Here is a 16,993-nt window from a genome sequence, read left to right on the forward strand (position 1 = left end):
AGTTTGGGGGTGCCTGTTCTAGGCCCAGAGAGTCAGATCTTTATCTCTCCGTGGGCCAGCTCTGCTGGGTGGGTGGGACTACACACCTGCCATTTGCCTGATGTTGTGAGTCATGGCAGTGGCCCATCTAGCTCACTATTGTCAACACTGACTGGCAGCAGCTCTCCAGGGTTTCAGGCAGGGTCTCTCTCTCGCTCTCCCAGCCCTGCCTGGAGATGCCAAGGATTGAACCTAGGAACTTATGTGTGCATACTACTGAGTTTTGGCACTTCCCTAACACACAGGAGGGCTGGAAACTGACTCGTACCATACCCAGCTCAGTATTCCCTTCACTGACTGGCAGCAGCTTTCCAGCATTTCAGATATGAGATGTTCTCCAGTCCTATTTTGAGATGCCTAGGATTGTACCTGAGCCATTTTGCATGCAAAGCAAATCTATGACCTTGCGCTATACAGAGCCAGGCTACTGGTCCATCTCGCTCAGCTTTCTCTACACTGGCAGGCAGTGGCTTCCTAGGGGTTCGGGGGGGGGGTCTTGTCCCAGCCTTACTTGGAAAATGCTGGGGACTACTGAACCTGGGACCTTCTGCATGCAAAGCAGGTGCTCTGTTGCCGAGCTACGGCTCTTCAGCTTAAACAGCTCTGCTCTCAAATAAAACTGCTAACAGATGTTGTGTCAGAGGTCTCTGTCCTTGCTTTCAGGAGCCCCAACCAAATGTGGAAAAGTTGCAGTCATTTCTGCTGTTTTTTCCTAGTGCAGGAAAAACCCACTTTTCCGCTCCCACCCCCCCACCCCCTTCCAGCAAGAGAGCTATTCTATACAGGCTTGTAAAATTCCACGCATTAAATTTTGTTCCATTGAGGGGAAATAAAAACTCATACTCTTCTGTATCTGCCGCTTTTTATAAAGCCATTTATTTACCTCTTTTCAGAGTCATTAACTCACTTTCCCCAGGGATCACAGTGGCTCAGAAAAACAGATTATTCATCGCTGAAGGTGGATAAACCCCAGAAGATAAGACTAGGATAAAACACTGTGAATGGTCATTGTGGCAGCTTTGAAGCCGGTCACTCTAACCCTGCCCGAAATAAATACGCACTGCATTCAGTGTTAGCTCAGTGTAGACCCATCACAACTAATAGGCATGACTAAGTTAGACCCATTGATTTCAACGGATCTCCTCTGAAAGCAACCCTTCAGACTTCTGTCTGGCCCTCAGGAGCACACCCCACTCCTCAGCCTACTTCGTACCCCCCTCCAAAGTTTTTGCCTAGCTGGAATGTGCCCAAGGAGTCTGACAGTGCCTCTTGTTTTTTCTGGATACAGAGGAGTGCGTAGGAACATAGCCTCTTTGCACAGAGGTCAAATAAATATCCATTGCTCCACCCACTTTTGCCTATTGGCATGTGGCCCCCAGAAGCTTTCTCAGAAGGCAATGTGGCCCTCATGCAGAAAATGGTTCTTCCCCCTTGATTAAGGGGGAGTGTCTTGCGGCCCCTAGAAAGGAGGGGAAGGGGCATCCCTCAGCCTTGGGGCCACTCTAGTAAGAGACCTGATCCATAGGAACAGGAGAGGCTGTCTTGTACCAGTTACAGGTAGGTAGCCGTGTTGGTCTGAGTCGAAGCAAAATAAAAAAATTCCTTCAGTAGCACCTTAAAGACCAACTAAGTTTATATTTTGGTATGAGCTTTCGTGTGCATGCACACTTCTTCAGATACACTAGAAACAGAAGTGTCTGACCAAAATATAAACTTAGTTGGTCTTTAAGGTGCTACTGAAGGAATTTTTTTATTTGTCTTGCACCAGATCAGGTCATCGGTCCATCTAGCTCAGTATTGTCAACACTGACCGGCAGCAGCTCTTTCCTAGGCCTGCCTGGAGGGCTGGTGGGAGTTGCAGTTCAACATATCTGGAAGGCACAGGTTGGAGAAGCCTGTGCCTGGGTTTACTGCATTTGCCTTGCTGTTTTCGATGTGCCTCCCTGAGCCGGGAGGGTGTAAATCACTGCATCTGGGAGCAGCTTTTGGCCTCCTGCATCACCTCCGCCGGCTACAGACAGGGTGGGCCCCTTCCTTGTTTTGAACGGGTTGCCAAGGCTGGAGGCCCAAACATCCCCCAACTTTCAGTCTGTGGCTAGATCACTCTCATTGACAGTCTGCAAGCATCGGTGGAGGGCGGAGGAGTTATTCTCCCTGGTTCCTTCAGGGCCATAGATGTGCTGGCTAGGGGCTGGTTTATTAGGGTCCCCAAGGGCCACCTTATCCAACCCCCCCTGCAATGCAGGAATCGCAACTGAAAAAGGAGACTGCCCCCGTTTGACCCTCACTGCAATCCTGCGAGGTAGGCTTCTGTGGGTGCCGCTGTGGGTTAAACCACAGAGCCTAGGGCTTGCCAATCAGAAGGTCGGCGGTTCGAATCCCTGCGACGGGGTGAGCTCCTGTTGCTCGGTCCCAGCTCCTGCCAACCTAGCAGTTCGAAAGCACGTCAAAGTGCAAGTAGATAAATAGGTACCGCTCCGGCGGGAAGGTAAACGGCGTTTCCGTGTGCTGCTCTGGTTCGCCAGAAGCGGCTTTGTCATGCTGGCCACATGACCCGAAAGCTGTACGCCGGCTCCCTCGGCCAATAATGCGAGATGAGCGCCGCAACCCCAGAGTGGGTCACGACTGGACCTAATGGTCAGGGGTCCCTTTACCTTCACCTTTTAGGCTTCGCACAGGGGCAGGGACTTGTATCAACTTTATTTTGTTGTGGGCTGCAAAGGAGCAGTGTGTTGGATTGTTTGTGATGGATTGTTTGCTAATCAATGACCTTTCTTTTCTTTTCTCTCCACCCCCTCTTTCCCCCTCCCCCTTAGGTAAGAGAGATCCTGGGCCATTGCACCTGCCCATCCCAATTTCCCATGGTCAAAGTCTCAGAGGGTAAATATAAAGTGGGAGACTCCAACGCCCTGATCTTTGTTCGAGTAAGATCTTCTACAAATACATCTCTTTCCCTCCCTTCCTAGCTTTCCTATCCCCTCCCTCCCCCACCACAAAAAAAGAATAATATTTCTGCTGCACTCTAAACCAGTGGTTCACAAACTGGGGGGTACCACCGCCTAGAGCAGGCCTAGGCAGACTCCGGCCTGCCAGATGTTTGGGACTACAATTCCCATCATCCCTAGCTAACAGGACAAGTGGTCAGGGATGATGGGAATTGTAGTCCCAAACATCTGGAGGGCCGGAGTTTGCCTATGCCTGGCCTGGCCTAGAGGGCGATGGGATTCCTTCTCAGGGTACTAAGAGGCAAGGGGGCAGCAGGAGGGGGGGCACTGAAGGTGTAAATGACTACCAGACTTTGATAACAATTTTTAATTAGTTTTCAATTACAATAATCCAATGATTATCAGACTTTGAAAAGCCCTGGATCAAGCCCGTCAAATTTGTTAAATTATTTAAACCACATAGTTTTAATTGGATTTTGAATAAAACGTGCAATTAATTGTTACTGTTTCAAATTTTATTGTGTTATTATCTTCCTTAGTGGGATGTACAAACCACTATCCTGAATAATGCTTTTCGTAGGGTAGGGGATGAGTTTATGGAACCAAAGGGGGGGGTGGCCTCCCCTCCCCCCCAAAAAAAGTTTGGGGACCACTGCTCTAGACTCGGTGACATCAGATAATTATTGCTATTGTCATTGATTGCATCTATCGGTAGCTTTATACAAAGAAAAAGCGTCAAAGGTACAATGAGGAAAATGTAATACAATGAGCAAGGCAGAATCCCTTAGATGCTCATCCAATGATGTATAAGGGCAGAGTGTTACCTGACCTGTTACAAGACAAGCACCCCCATAGGGGGCAATTGAATAATAGAATTGGAAGCTTCTCCGAGACTCATCTGGTCCAACCCCCCCCCCTGCAATGCAGGAATCTCAGCTAAAGCATCCTTGACAGATGGCCATCCAACCTCTGCTTGTGGAATGCCAAAGACCTGATTGAAGGAAACGGTCTTAGCCTGGGACCTCAAGACTGGCACCAGGCCCATCTCCCTGGAAAACACCCCTGAACACACCTGTTCACATGTCTCCCTCCCTCCCCTGTTCCAGCAGCTCACTTTGGGTAGCGTGCCACTGTTGGGCACCACAAGGTCTGGGCTGTTTTATATGGGAGAGCCGGTCCTTGACGAGCTTTTAGACATTTAAGAGCAATAATCTAAAACAGCGTTTCGCAATTAGGGGTCTGCGGAATGGACTCAGGGGGTCCACTGCCCCACCCCTTCTCTCCCCCTCCCAATTAATTTTTTTGTCATTTTTGCATGGCAATATCACAAAATTTATGGTCCGTTTTAGCTCACCCTGATTTTTCAATACGTTGGCCAAAATGGGTTTTGAAATCACACCGCGGTAACGTTTTTGACCTGGCAATAGACAGCAATATAAGCAGGGCAGCCGATTTCAAGGCACCGCCGATCTGAGCTGCCTCCCCTGACCGTTCTATGGACATGACTCTGCTTCCTCTCCTCCCTCCACCCCCCGGATCTCTGCAGCTGCCTCATCCCCGCGCCCGATCTCCAATTCCAGACATTGTGATATATCTGAATATCCCATGTTGGAAACCAGATATCGCTCAGCCCTAGTCTGTTTTTTAGTGCAGTCGTACCTTGGATCCCGATCACCTTGGTTCTCGTCCGTTTTGGCTCCCAAACGCCGCAAACCCGGAAGTGAGTGTTCCTGTTTGCGAACATTCTTTGGAAGCTGAACATACGACGTGGTTCCTGCAGCCAATCGGAAGCCACGCCTTGGTTGTTGAACATTTTCGGAAGTCGAACGGACTTCCACAACGGATTCCGTTCGACAACCAAAGTATTACTGTATACCTAAAATCCTTTGCTTATTAGGGGCTTCCCCCACATTTTGTTCAAAAAATTGCTTTGCAGAGGTATCAATTTTTTCAAAAGTAGGGGGTTCCATGCCTTGGCTTTTGAAAAACAGATGGCCGCTCAGTAATTAGCTAATTGGGAACCACTGATCTAAAATGCAATTGCACCTGTTGCACCCCACCCAGAAATTCTCTTCTCTTGCCTTTCCAAGTGAGGACCCGCCCTATTGATCCCGCCGGGAAAAACCTGCTCACCTGATGTGGGTTTTTTTTGCATTGCCCACACAGGTGCTGAGGAACCACGTGATGGTGCGGGTCGGCGGGGGCTGGGACACCCTGGAACACTACCTGGACAAGCACGATCCATGCCGCTGCGCCTCTTTCTGTGAGTATGGAGGACTTCGGCTGCACACTCAGCCTGTAGTTGAAGCACACAGCTTCCTCCCAAAGAACCCTGGGAGCTGCCATCTGCCCCCACAGAGCTGCAGTTCCCCACGCACTTAACAAGCCGCACTTCCTGGGATTCTTGAAAGCTGCGCACTTTCAGTGTGTGTGTGTATGTGTATGTGTGTGTGTGTACACATCATGCAACACCCAGCAGATTTATCCAAGGCAGGGATGCTTCTGAATACAGTGGTACCTTGGTTCTCAAACTTAATCCGTTCCGGAAGTCAGTTCCGAAACCAAAGCGTTCCAAAACCAAGGCGCGCTTTCCCATAGAAAGTACAGTGGTACCTCGGTTTATGAACACAATTGGTTCTGGAAGTCTGTTCATAAACTTTCCCATTGAAAGTAATGGAAAGTGAATTAATCCGTTCCAGATGGGTCTGCGGCGTTCGTAAACCGAAAATTCGTAAACCAAGGTGTTCATAAACCGAGGTTCCACTGTAATGCAAAACGGATTAATCCATTCCAGACTTTCAAAAACAACCCCTAAAACAGCAATTTAATATGAATTGAAAGACCTGCATTGGCTCCCAGTACGTTTCTGAGCACAATTCAAAGTGTTGGTGCTGACCTTTAAAGCCCTAAATGGCCGCGGTCCAGTATACCTGAAGGAGCGTCTCCACCTCCATCGTTCTGCCCAGACACTGAGGTCCAGGGCTGAGGGCCTTCTGGCAGTTCCCTCGCTGCGAGAAGCCAAGTTACAGGGAACGAGGCAGAGGGCCTTCTCGGTAGTGGCACCCGCCCTGTGGAATACCAGACTTTCTGAAGGCAGCCCTGTTTAGGGAAGCTTTTAATCTTTAAGAAATTAGTGTATTTTAATATTTCTGTTGGAAGCCGCCCAGAGTGGCTGGGGAAACCCAGCCACATGGGTGGGGTATAAATAATATATTATTATTATTATTATTATTATTATTATTATTATTATTATTATTCTATCTATCGAGACCATTGTTCCATAAAATGAAAGCAATAATCAGTGCACTGTACTATAAAAGAAATAAGACAGTATTGTAGATGATAAAAATTAAAATTAACATTTTTTTTCTTACCTGCACTGATGATAGTCATTGTTTGGATGGGTGAGGTGGGGTGGAACTTTTATCCATTTCTGCAGTCACACAATCAATCAGTAGCTGAACCGGGTTCCACACAGTCACAAAAACAAAAACTGGAAAAGCCTCAAAAACAAAAGCACAAAATAAATAGCAAGAACAAAAGCACCAAACTTAATCTGTTCCGGAAGTCCATTTAACTTCTGAAACGTTCGAAAACCAAGGTGCAGCTTCTAATTGGTGCAGGTGCCCCGGAAACAATAGCCAACAACCGCATCCGATATTCGGCTTCCGGAAAACGTTCGAAAACCGGAACACTTCCGGGTTTTCAGCGTTTGAGAGCCAAGGTACCACTGTACCAGTCCCTGGAGACCACGGAGGAGGGACAGAGTGCTCTTGTGCCCAGATCCTCCCCTGGGCTTCTGATTGGCCATTGTGAGGAGAGGGTGACAGGCTGAACGGGCCATTGGCCTGATCCAGCAGAAAGGCTCTTCTGATGTTCTTAGAGAACTTCCAGTTCCAGTGGCAGTCTAACTTGGCTCTTTGGGGCCTTTGGCCGCTGTGAGGAAAGGATGTTGGACTAGTTCGATCAGCAGCCTTATCCTGCAGGCTGCTTTTTTATGCCATCTTGGGGAATGTGCTTGCGCATAATGTTAAGCCAAGATTTCTGGATCTTTCCCAGGTTGGGAACCTGCCTTGGCACGATCCTTGGACGGGCTGCCATTGTTTACAAACATTGCTCTCCTGCCCCCCTCCCCAACCCCGCATTGTAGGCTCAGCAAGCCATGCTGTGAGCCTTCTGTTTTCCTTCCCAGGAAACTGACCCCATAGCAGCTGACTCTGAGTCTTCCTGTTGTTCAGCATGAAACGGTATTAACCTCAAAAACGGCTACATAATCAAGCCTGGGAACTTTCAACTTCTGAAGGTGGGGATTTGCTGCATTCTCGCAGTGCCCCCTTGTGGCTGGTGGCCATCATAGCTTCCTTCCGCGTGGGTTCATTGCGCTTTGCACAAAACAGTGACCTGGAGTTACCCTGCTTGTTGTTGTTTTTCCTCTGCCTCCTGATTGGCTTGGATGCTGAGCCTTGCGACACTATGGGCTAGAACAGGGGCCAGCAAACTTTTTCAGCAGGGGGCCGGTCCACTGTCCTTCAGACATTGTGGGGGGCCAGACTATATTTTGGAGGGGGGAAATGAACGAATTCCTATGCCCCACAAATAACCCAGAGATGCATTTTACATAAAAGCACACATTCTACTCATGTAAAAACACCAGGCAGGCCCCACAAATAACCCAGAGATGCATTTTACATAAAAGGACACATTCTACTCATGTAAAAACGTGCTGATTCCTGGATTCTCCCCAAAAGTGTTGGTGCAAAAGCTTGTGTTGCAGATGAGACAAAGGAATGGAGCAATGAGGGGTTGGGCTAGGGAGAGTCTGGTGAGACAGCTTTGTAGATCAGTTTGCAGAAGCTGCTAGTCCACAAGGATGTGCACAGCTGACGTTAGCCGTTTGTGAGCTTTGAGAAACATAAGACATGAGTTCGCTCTCCAGGTAGCCGGGTAGTATCAGAGAACTGTAGAGTTGCAAGGGACCTCAAGTGTCATCTAGTCCAACCCGCTACAATGCAGGAATCACAGCTAAATAATCCCTGGCAGAGATTTGTATTAAATTTGTTTTAATGTGGTAAATATATATACAGTGGTGCCTCGCTAGACGAATTTAATTCGTTCCACGGGTCTTTTCTTATAACGAAAAATTCGTGCAGCGAATCCCATAGGAATGCATTGAATTTTTTTTGAATTTTTTTTTTGCCCATAGGAACGCATTAATTGAATTTCAACACATTCCTATGGGAAACCGCGATTCGCTAGATGAATTTTTCATAAAGCGAATTCGTCTAGCGAGGCAACCTCCGTTCGAAAAATACTTTCGTTAAGCGGAAATTTGGTTAAGCAGGGCATTCGTTAAGCGAGGCACCACTGTATATGGAAAAAATAAAATAAAAATGATTTTAGAATCCCTGACAGATCCTTGCTTGCTACTATAGAGCAGGGGAACCTAACTTAGGAGACACAGCCAGAAATAAGCTCTCTTTCCCCCCCCCATTAACAAGGTTCACCAAATATTGGCTTGGCTAACCAGCCAGCCATTATTGTCATCCCACCCTGTGTCCACTGAGAGTTTGGGAGAGGGTCTTCCCTCATTGGTTCAGGGTGAGAAGAAGGTAGGAAACAATAAGAGACCTCTTCCTCTTCTGTACTTGCTTGAAAACGGCAATGTAAATTAAATCTCTGAGGCAGAGTTCTCTCTTGCCACAGGTCTGGGAGTGCTCGTCTCAGGCGATGTGGCTTGTGGATGCTTGTCTATCCTGGGGATGGAAGGCTGTTTTTGTTTCGCTTCCCTTTCCTCACTCGTCCTGGTGTCCTCTCTCTTTCTCTCTCTCTGTTGCAGCCCACCGCCTGAACCAGACCCGGGGGCTCGGATTCTCCCCCCAGAAGACGGTGACTCCAGGCAGCCCTCAGACGGGCAGCCCCAGCGCCCAGCGCCGGGCTGAAGCCATGAGCCAACACAAGCTCTCCGAACCCCTCCGTGGCGGGGATAAGCGGCTCTCCGCTGGAGGGGACCCGAGCCACACGAAAGGGGCCCGCCCTGGACACCCGGCCAAGGGACCGGGAGGAGACCACACCCCTCCACGGCAGGTGCCAGGGGCTCCTTTGACCGCAAAGCACGAAGGGGTGCCCTCAAGGTCTGGCCAGAGCTCTGCCAGCCCACTGAGGGGGCCCCCAGTTCACCGGGACACCTGTGACTCGCGGCCGTCCAACACTCTCAGGTAACGTAGGTTGTTTTCTGGCTGGAGGAATCTGCCTTATCCCAAGTTATTCCCTGGGTCCAGTTAACTGGTCTACACAGACCAGCAGTAATTCTGCAGGGTTTCAGACAAGGGGTCTTTGCCAGCCTTACCTAGTGTCAGGGGCTGGGCAGAGAAGGAATGGTGGAGACTGCCTCCCTAGCCTAATAATAATAATAATAATAATAATAATAATAATAATAATAATAATAATCCTATATAATAATGTCCCTGTGTCCCTGCGTCCAGTTGTCCCGTGTGTCCCTGTGGTACTGCGCATGTGCCCCAGGGATACAGGGATTGGACAGCAGAGACTGCGCGCGCGCACTCTCCCCCCCTGCCTCCTCCAACCGCTGCTCCCGCCGGACACTGCCTCACTGCAGGGCACGTCAGGGAAGCGAGGGTGGAGGCCGGCGAAGGCCTCCTCACAACCCTCCCTGGCCCGTGAGAGGAGCGGCGGTTGGAGGAGGCGGGGGGGAGAGTGCACGCGTCCTTCCTGTCGGTGGCTGGGGGAGAGGAAGGAAGGAGGAGAAAGCGCTCCTCCGTTCCTGTCCCCCTGCCGCCGACAGCAAGGACGGGTCCCAGGGTTCGGAGAAGCGCTGCACAAGCGCTTCTCCGAACCGTGGGATGTCTGCTTCCTGTCGGCGGCTGCGGGAGAGGAACGGAGGAGGAGAAAGCAGCGCTTTCTCCTCCTTCGTTCCTGTCCCCCTGCCGCCGACAGCAAGGACAGGTCCCAGGGTTCAGAGAAGCGCTGTGCAAGTGCTTCTCCGAACTCTGGGATGTCTGCTTCCTGTCGGCGGCTGCAGGAGAGGAACGGAGGAGGAGAAAGCAGCGCTTTCTCCTCCTCCGTTCCTGTCCCCTTGCCGCCGACAGCAATGACAGGTCCCAGGGTTCGGAGAAGCGCTGCGCAAGTGCTTCTCTGAACCCCAGGATTATCTAGAGCCTGTTATTGAACGGGCTGAAATACACTAGTAATAATAATAAATTTATTGTTTATATCCTGCCCATCTGCCACTCTGGGTGGCTCCCAACAGAATATTAAAAGCACAATAAAACATCAAACATTAAAAACTTCCCCGAACAGGGCTGCCTTCAGATGTCTTCTAAAAGTCAGAAAGTTGTTTATTTCCTTGACATCTGATGGGAGGGCGTTCCGCAGGGCAGGCGCCACTACTGAGAAGGCCCTTCCAGAGAAGAAGACAGTTCAGAATCACAACAGGGATTTGAGGGAGGTCACAGCTCAGAGGCAGATGAGGGGGAAAGTTGGGAAATAATGGGAGAGGAGGAGGAGGAAGAGGAAGAACCAGGAGGGCAACAGCTGCAGGACACAGTGTCTTTAGAAAGCATCCCAGACCCACGCCCCTCTCTCAGAACCCGGCAAGCCTTGAAAATAGGAGAGCAAAGGGCTCGGAAGCAAGGGGCCCTCAGCGCCACCTATATAAGAGATGATGAATGAGGAAGTGGGAGAAAAGGGGGTGGAGACTCACTCGGGGCAACGCCATTATTCCAAGAGGCCGCCTTCCCAAGCCTCTCTCTGTGAATATTGAATAAAAAGCAGGTGGTAAGGACTTTTCCTTGTCTTATCCGTTCCTGGCAACCTGCCGTGGGGGTTGGTTCCTCTGCCACCTGCCACCTGGAGATGCTCAGGATCTTTGTAATACACGCACAGGGTAACCCTCTCCTGTGCAGAGATGTTGTTAAAGCAGCGCAGACCAGACTTTTGTGCAGATTGCTTGGGAAAGGTCAGTCCAAGTCACCTGAGCCTTGGAAAGCCCATAGACTTTTCCAAGAGTGCCGCTCGTTTGACTTCCTCCTCCAGCTCTGTGCCATTCTGAAGGGAGAAGATCATTAGGCAGGAAACGGCTTTTAGTATCTCCTGGATAAAGGGAAGCTTACGAGTAGGACCCGGGTGCAACAGCACTTTCCCCACTGCTGCCCCCCGACAGTGGAAGGGGAACATAGCCATCATGACAGCCATCCCCTCTGTGAACTTGCCTAGTTGTTTTTTCAAGCCATCCAACTTGGCAAGCATTGCTGTATCCAATAGCTAAATAGATTCACGAAGGCACAGAGAGCCTTAAGGTGCCTCCTCGGGGTGGCTGCAATGGAAATCCTCCTCCCTTAGGCACCTGCTTCACTTAATGATGGAAAACGTAACCTGTACAACTGTCATGGGAAACAGCCAGCCAGTGGGCCTGGGATAGCTCAGTCAGTAGAGCATGAGACTCTTAATCCCAGGGTTGTGGGTTCGAGCCCCGTGTTGGGCATTGCAGTGGGTTGGAATAGATGACCCTTGTGATCGCTTCCCACTGTATAATTCTATGATTCATTACAAATGATCTAAATGATCTAATCCGACCACCTACCCTTGCAGATGTGTTTTTTTGGGGGGCAGATGCCACCTCCACAACCTTTCCCTAAGCCTGATGCCATTTGACACCTTTCCACAATAATGACCTGATTTCCAATTTCAACTTTTTAATAAGTTTTTTTAAAAAATTGAAAATGTGGTTTCATCTATAATTGTTGTAAGCTGCTCTGACATTTATTAACTTATTTATTCATAAAAATGTTTGCATGCTGCTGTTGTTGTTTTTTAAAAAATCAAAGCGGATGTATTCCTAATCGCCTGCGTAGGCCAGGGGGAATAGAAAAGCTTTCAGCAGGCATTTAAAAGTTGCCTGCTGAATCTCTAGTGGCAGAATGTTCCACAGGACTGGGCCGACGACACTATTTGTTTTTAAATTTATTAAGTTTATATACTGCCCTTCATCAAGAGATCCCAGGGTGGTTCACAGAATGAAATATAAGATAAAACACAAGTAAATAATTAAACCGATAAAACAATAACCACCACCGTTGTTGTTGTCAAACAGTCCTCACCAATTCAGGGAACAAACCACGACGCTTTGGCAGATGACATCAATGCTTGAACTGGGATATAAGAATTCAGGCTTTGTAAATTAGCACAAAAAACTTGAACCGGGCTCGGTAGTAGATGAGCAGCCACAGCATGCTTTTTAAAGAATGGTGTTACGGCAAGAAACTCAGAAATCTTTTTGTGTGGATAAATGCTAATGCTGCTAACCACCACAATCGCCTTTCCCCCTCCGCTCTAGGCCCCCCAGAGCCCGGCGTCTTTCTGGAGACAGTGATTCCTCAGCGTCCTCCGCACAGAGCGGCACACTGGGGAGGCGGCACAACGAAGATGGCGGCAGCAGTGGCCCAGCGCTCAGGAAGGAGCCTGGGCGGCGGCTGGGCGAAGGGACCGGCCCTCAGGCCCACGCCAGCCCGAAGAGGCAGCCGGTCAGCCGCAGCCAGTCACGAGACCGGGTGGGCTTGCCAAGGCCATCTCTGGCGCCCCGGAGGACTGAGGCGGAAGAACGCGGCCGCCCCCGGATGACCAACGGGCACCTCAAGCCGTCCATGCAGCAGAGCCCTCGCCCACGGGCACGAAGCCAGGGGAGGCCCACTGCGGAGCCCACCGTGCTGGTCATCAGTCGAGGTAAGGACGGGCAGCACTCTTGGGCGCGGGCTGAAGACCCCAAGGAGAGGCCTGGGGGCTCTGGAAGAAGCACTCCCAGGACCCGGAGCCCAGCCAGGTGGGCGCCAGGGACCCCGGTGGGGTCTCGGAGCCCGACACTCGCCAACCGCAGGGGGTCTCTCCCCGCCACGAAAACGACAGATCCCCCGCCGCGGACGCCGCCTCCCTCAGCCTGCGGGACTCAGAGGCAGAAGCAGCCAGCTTTGGGGGGATGCCGTGGGGCCACGAAGCAGCAGCAGCCCCGGCCTGGCGGGAGCGGGCACTCGCAGCAGCCCTCAGACAGTTTAGGGCGGGAGCTGGAAGAGCTGGCTCACACCTTCCGGACCCCTCTGCGCCTGGACCCAAGCCAGGAACAGCATCTGTTCCGGCGACTGGAGGAAGAGTTCCTGGCCAACTCCCAAATGATGGGCCTGGTGGTGGATGGAGAGCCAGAGCAGCTGGAGCCGCTGGGCCGGGCCTGTGACGGCCCACGCCTCCTGCAAACCACCCCAGATCAAGGAGCCGCCGACTCGGCCTACTGCTCCTCCAGCTCGTCGTCGTCGTCCCTCAACTTTTTCAGCAAGTACGGCCTCCCGGGCGAGGCAAAAGACGAGCCCAAGAGGAACGCCGCCTCCCAGAGGCCAGGGGTTCCTGAAGCGGGTACCATGGTGCCCCCCGACTTCCACAATGGCTCGGCCGACACCTGCGACCTGTGGGACTTGCCGGTGCCTCTGGAGCGAGCCACACGCTGGAGGAAGCCGGCTCTGTCCAGCTCCTCGGACGAGAGCAATTGCTACGTTGGCCTGAACGATCTGCAGGAAGTCCAGGAAGGGGTGGAACTTCCCGAGCCTCTGATGGACAGCCTGTGGGGCGTCATGGAAGTGGCCGGTACGGACTCGGGCTCTCTGCCCCGCGAGGCCACCGAGGGGTCCCCTGGGGCGCCCGCTCCCTCCGAGGAAGTCGTGCTGCGCCCCAAGTCGTCCCTCAAGAAACCCGACCGTGTGCCTTCCATCTACAAACTCAAACTGCGCCCCATGATCAAGCCTCGCACCGACTCCCAGCCGGACAAGACCCCTTCGAAAATCCCCACGCCCCTCAGCTACAAGGCGGCGGGGGTTGGCAAGTCTCCAGCAGGGGGCGCCTCGCCCAAGGAGAGTCCTTCGAAGCGCCCTCCGGAGCAGTACCGACCCTGGGCAGCCTTCCACAACGTCTTCGCCTCCCTTGTGGAGCCTTCCCACGGCCCGGCGGAGTCTGGGGTGGCCGACGAGGGCGCCTGGGCATGAGGGGTGCCAGAGGGCAACCAGTTGCCTCCTCTCTCCTTCCCGGCTGCTTCAGATGCCCAGCCTTCCTTCCTTGTCCCTCGGGCACCGCTCCTTCGGTGACCTCAATATTGCTGCTGTTCTGAAAGGATTGTGTGGGTGGAGATGCCTTTGATTTCTAAGGTGGTTCTTCCATTGGGGTTTGTTTTCAATTGTGGCTGGAGAGTGGCATGGCTTCGTAGAAAATTTATGTGTATGTGTGTGTGAGTGTGTGTGAGAGAGAAGCTTTCAGGGGAAAGTCCTTGGACACTGGATAACACAGCGAGGAGCTTCTGACATGGTCCGATATTCGCTTGCATCGGCCGTTGTAAAGTTCTTTTGAGTTGGCTTTGATCGCCTTCCACCCCCCTCCCCAGTCTTCCAAATCGAGTAGCACTTTTGACCTCTAAACCTCTTGCTCCCTCCTCATTTAACCCATGCCTCAGCTCTGACCCCCTTGGGCAGCTTCCCTTTGGGGGTGTTTTAAAAAAGGCACCTTCCCCGCCGAGTGGACGCTATAGACCCTTGGGAGTGGTGACTCAAAGTGGGAAGGTGTTTAATGTGCACAGGATGGGGGAGGCCCCACACAGAGACTCTGGGAGCTGCTCCCCACTAGGCAAGCTTGACAGCCTTGACGGCAAGCTTCCGATTGAGCAGATTTATCTATTTTTTAAACGAGTCACGCTTTTGGAGAGAGAGAGGGTCCCGCTGAAGTCTTGCACATGAATTCCTCTTCAGGTGGACCCTCTCGGCGTCCTGGGACCTGGGCCGTTAAGACTCCTTTCCCCTCAACCAGACCTCCCCCCCTGCCCCCCCAAATGTACTGTAGGTGTGTTTAAATAATCTATGCATATTTATATAAATACAACAGAGTGTGTCCGCTCGCCTCCTGAGCGCTGCCTCCTGTATAGTGCCCGCCTTTCGACCCCACGAATGTAGCTAATTGAACTGACCCACGAACTCTCAGAACCCAGAAAGTAAAAAAAAAGAGGACAAAATCATGTGTTCTGACTCTGTGCCTTTATTGCAGAAGTGTGAAGATGGGTCAATGTGAACCAGTCCTAGGTGTGTGTCCCCCCAGGGAACATGTTGCCCTCCAGATGTTGTGGAACTGTCCCTAACCATTGGGCACACTGCCCGCCGAAGTCGATTAATTTCATAAAATTTACTGCTTGGTTGTTCAACCACCCAAAAAACCTGATCGTGGTTTACAAAAAAACGATAAAAATAGTAATACAGACTTAATGGCAACAATTTAAGGCTTTCAAAAAGTTAAAAGAGCAATAGACTAAAAGCAGATTAAAACTCTCGTCGGCTTTCTAAACGGCTGGGTAGGCTTGTCTAAAGGAGAACATTTTTTTTAGCAGGTGGCGAAAAAAATACAACGAACAGCCCCTGCCTGAAATCAATAGGCAGGGAGTTCCCAAGGTGCAATTTCTTACAGATACAGGACGGGTATTTTGTGGCGCCTGTAAGGGTGCCAGCCCCAATGGGACTTGGAGTACAACTACCTCTGGATGGAAGATCAAGCATCGCCATTGGCTGAGATCCATTGCTCAAGAGCATTTGAGAGGACGTTATCACCTGCTGCCGCCCCCGCCCGCCCCCCCCCCCGGCAAAAACCCCTGCCATCACAATTTGCAAGCACGACATAACAAGGGACCTGGTTGAGGGTGCTTTATAGATGGTCCAGTATTGCACCGCTGGAATGGGGAGCCCTTTCTTGGAGGCTATGTTAAACAGATGATCAGTGTCTTGGAAAAGAAAAGGAGTCTGGTGTAGGAGACCCTCGTGTGCTGTAGCCTCTGACCCAGAGGTGATGGTGGCAGCTGCGGAGAAGGGGGCAAGGGGTCCCTAAAACTCTTGAGACCCCCCCCCAACCTGCAACGCATTTCTGGGGAAAATAATCAAAAGCAAGCCAAACACTCGATCCCAGCCAACAAAAGTTTGATGGGGTGAAGGGGAGAATTGTGGCTTTTAATGAACGAGACCTTTTCTCCTCCCACTTGCCCTCGACTCCTGTTTTGTTTTTGCAACACACTAGTCCACATTGATCACAGCTGAGTGCAAAAGCAGCACTGTCCGTTATGAATGGACGTGGCGCTGGCGATTGTGCTATTGGCGGGTGGGCGGTTGTGGACGGGTCACCTCGTGATGAATTCCTGAGAAGGCAAGCAGACATTGCGAAACTGGTTCCCTGGTCTTAGAAAGGAGGACCCTCCCAGTCTCGTGTGTGTGTGTGTGTGTGTGTTTTCACAGACCTCATCGAAGCCTCTTGAAACCGCAGGATGTCTGAGGCTTCCGAGGAGCAAGCAGCTCCCTCAAGCGTTTTGCATGCAGAGATTTCATACAGGGAAAGAGGGCGCTTATTTCCTTGCAGCAAATCAAACCGTGGGCCCCTAGCCCAGTAATGCCCACCCTGGCTGGCAGCAGCTCTCCAGGGTTTCAGGCAGGGTTTGTCTCTCTCTTTCCCAGCCATACCTGGAGAAGCCGGGGATTGAAGCCGGGGCCTTCTGCATGCAAAGCAGATGCTCTACCACTGAGCTATGGCCCAACAGATGCCTCTGGAGCGTCACGTGGGACCGCGCAAAGGACTGGATCTCATCTGTGGAGCCAGAAACAGTCACCCATTTAGCTGAGTTCAGGCCTGAGATGCTGACAATCCATACGGCTGCTTCTCTCGTGCTAAAAGTGGGCATGCAACTGGGCCCCTCTGTGCAAGAGCCCCAAGCTGGAGAATTGACCGGTAGGCTTACAGGACTTGGCCAGTTGCCTGAATGTTGTCCACACTGACCGGCAGTGGCTTTCCCGAGCTTGCAGGTTGGGGACATCCCTAGGGGAAGCAGATGCTCTACAACTCTTGCTCTTGCTCCCCCCCTAAAAATAAAGATTCTAGTCCTTGCTGTTCTTTGAAAGGGTGGTGGTGAATTAATTAGGAAACTGCCTTATGCTTAG

The 16,993-nt window shown here is 51.3% G+C and overlaps 1 protein-coding gene across 2 annotated transcripts in view; it reads left to right on the forward strand.

The window, feature by feature from the left end:
- GAS2L1 (growth arrest specific 2 like 1) overlaps window positions 1-16,946 on the forward strand; it is a 49,956-nt gene extending 33,010 nt beyond the window's left edge. For both annotated transcript variants that reach the window (XM_088659296.1, XM_035098874.3), the window contains exons 3-6: window positions 2,856-2,963; window positions 5,151-5,247; window positions 8,821-9,199; window positions 12,337-16,946. In XM_088659296.1, coding sequence (XP_088515422.1) covers window positions 2,856-2,963; window positions 5,151-5,247; window positions 8,821-9,199; window positions 12,337-14,023 — 2,271 coding nt within the window. In that variant the 3' untranslated portion in view covers window positions 14,024-16,946. The remainder of the gene's footprint in view (window positions 1-2,855; window positions 2,964-5,150; window positions 5,248-8,820; window positions 9,200-12,336) is intronic.
- Window positions 16,947-16,993: the final 47 nt, after the last annotated feature.

Source organism: Zootoca vivipara, chromosome 16, assembly GCF_965207765.1.
Source record: "Zootoca vivipara chromosome 16, rZooViv2.hap1.1, whole genome shotgun sequence".
In the NCBI taxonomy this organism is placed as follows: Eukaryota; Metazoa; Chordata; class Lepidosauria; order Squamata; family Lacertidae; genus Zootoca; species Zootoca vivipara.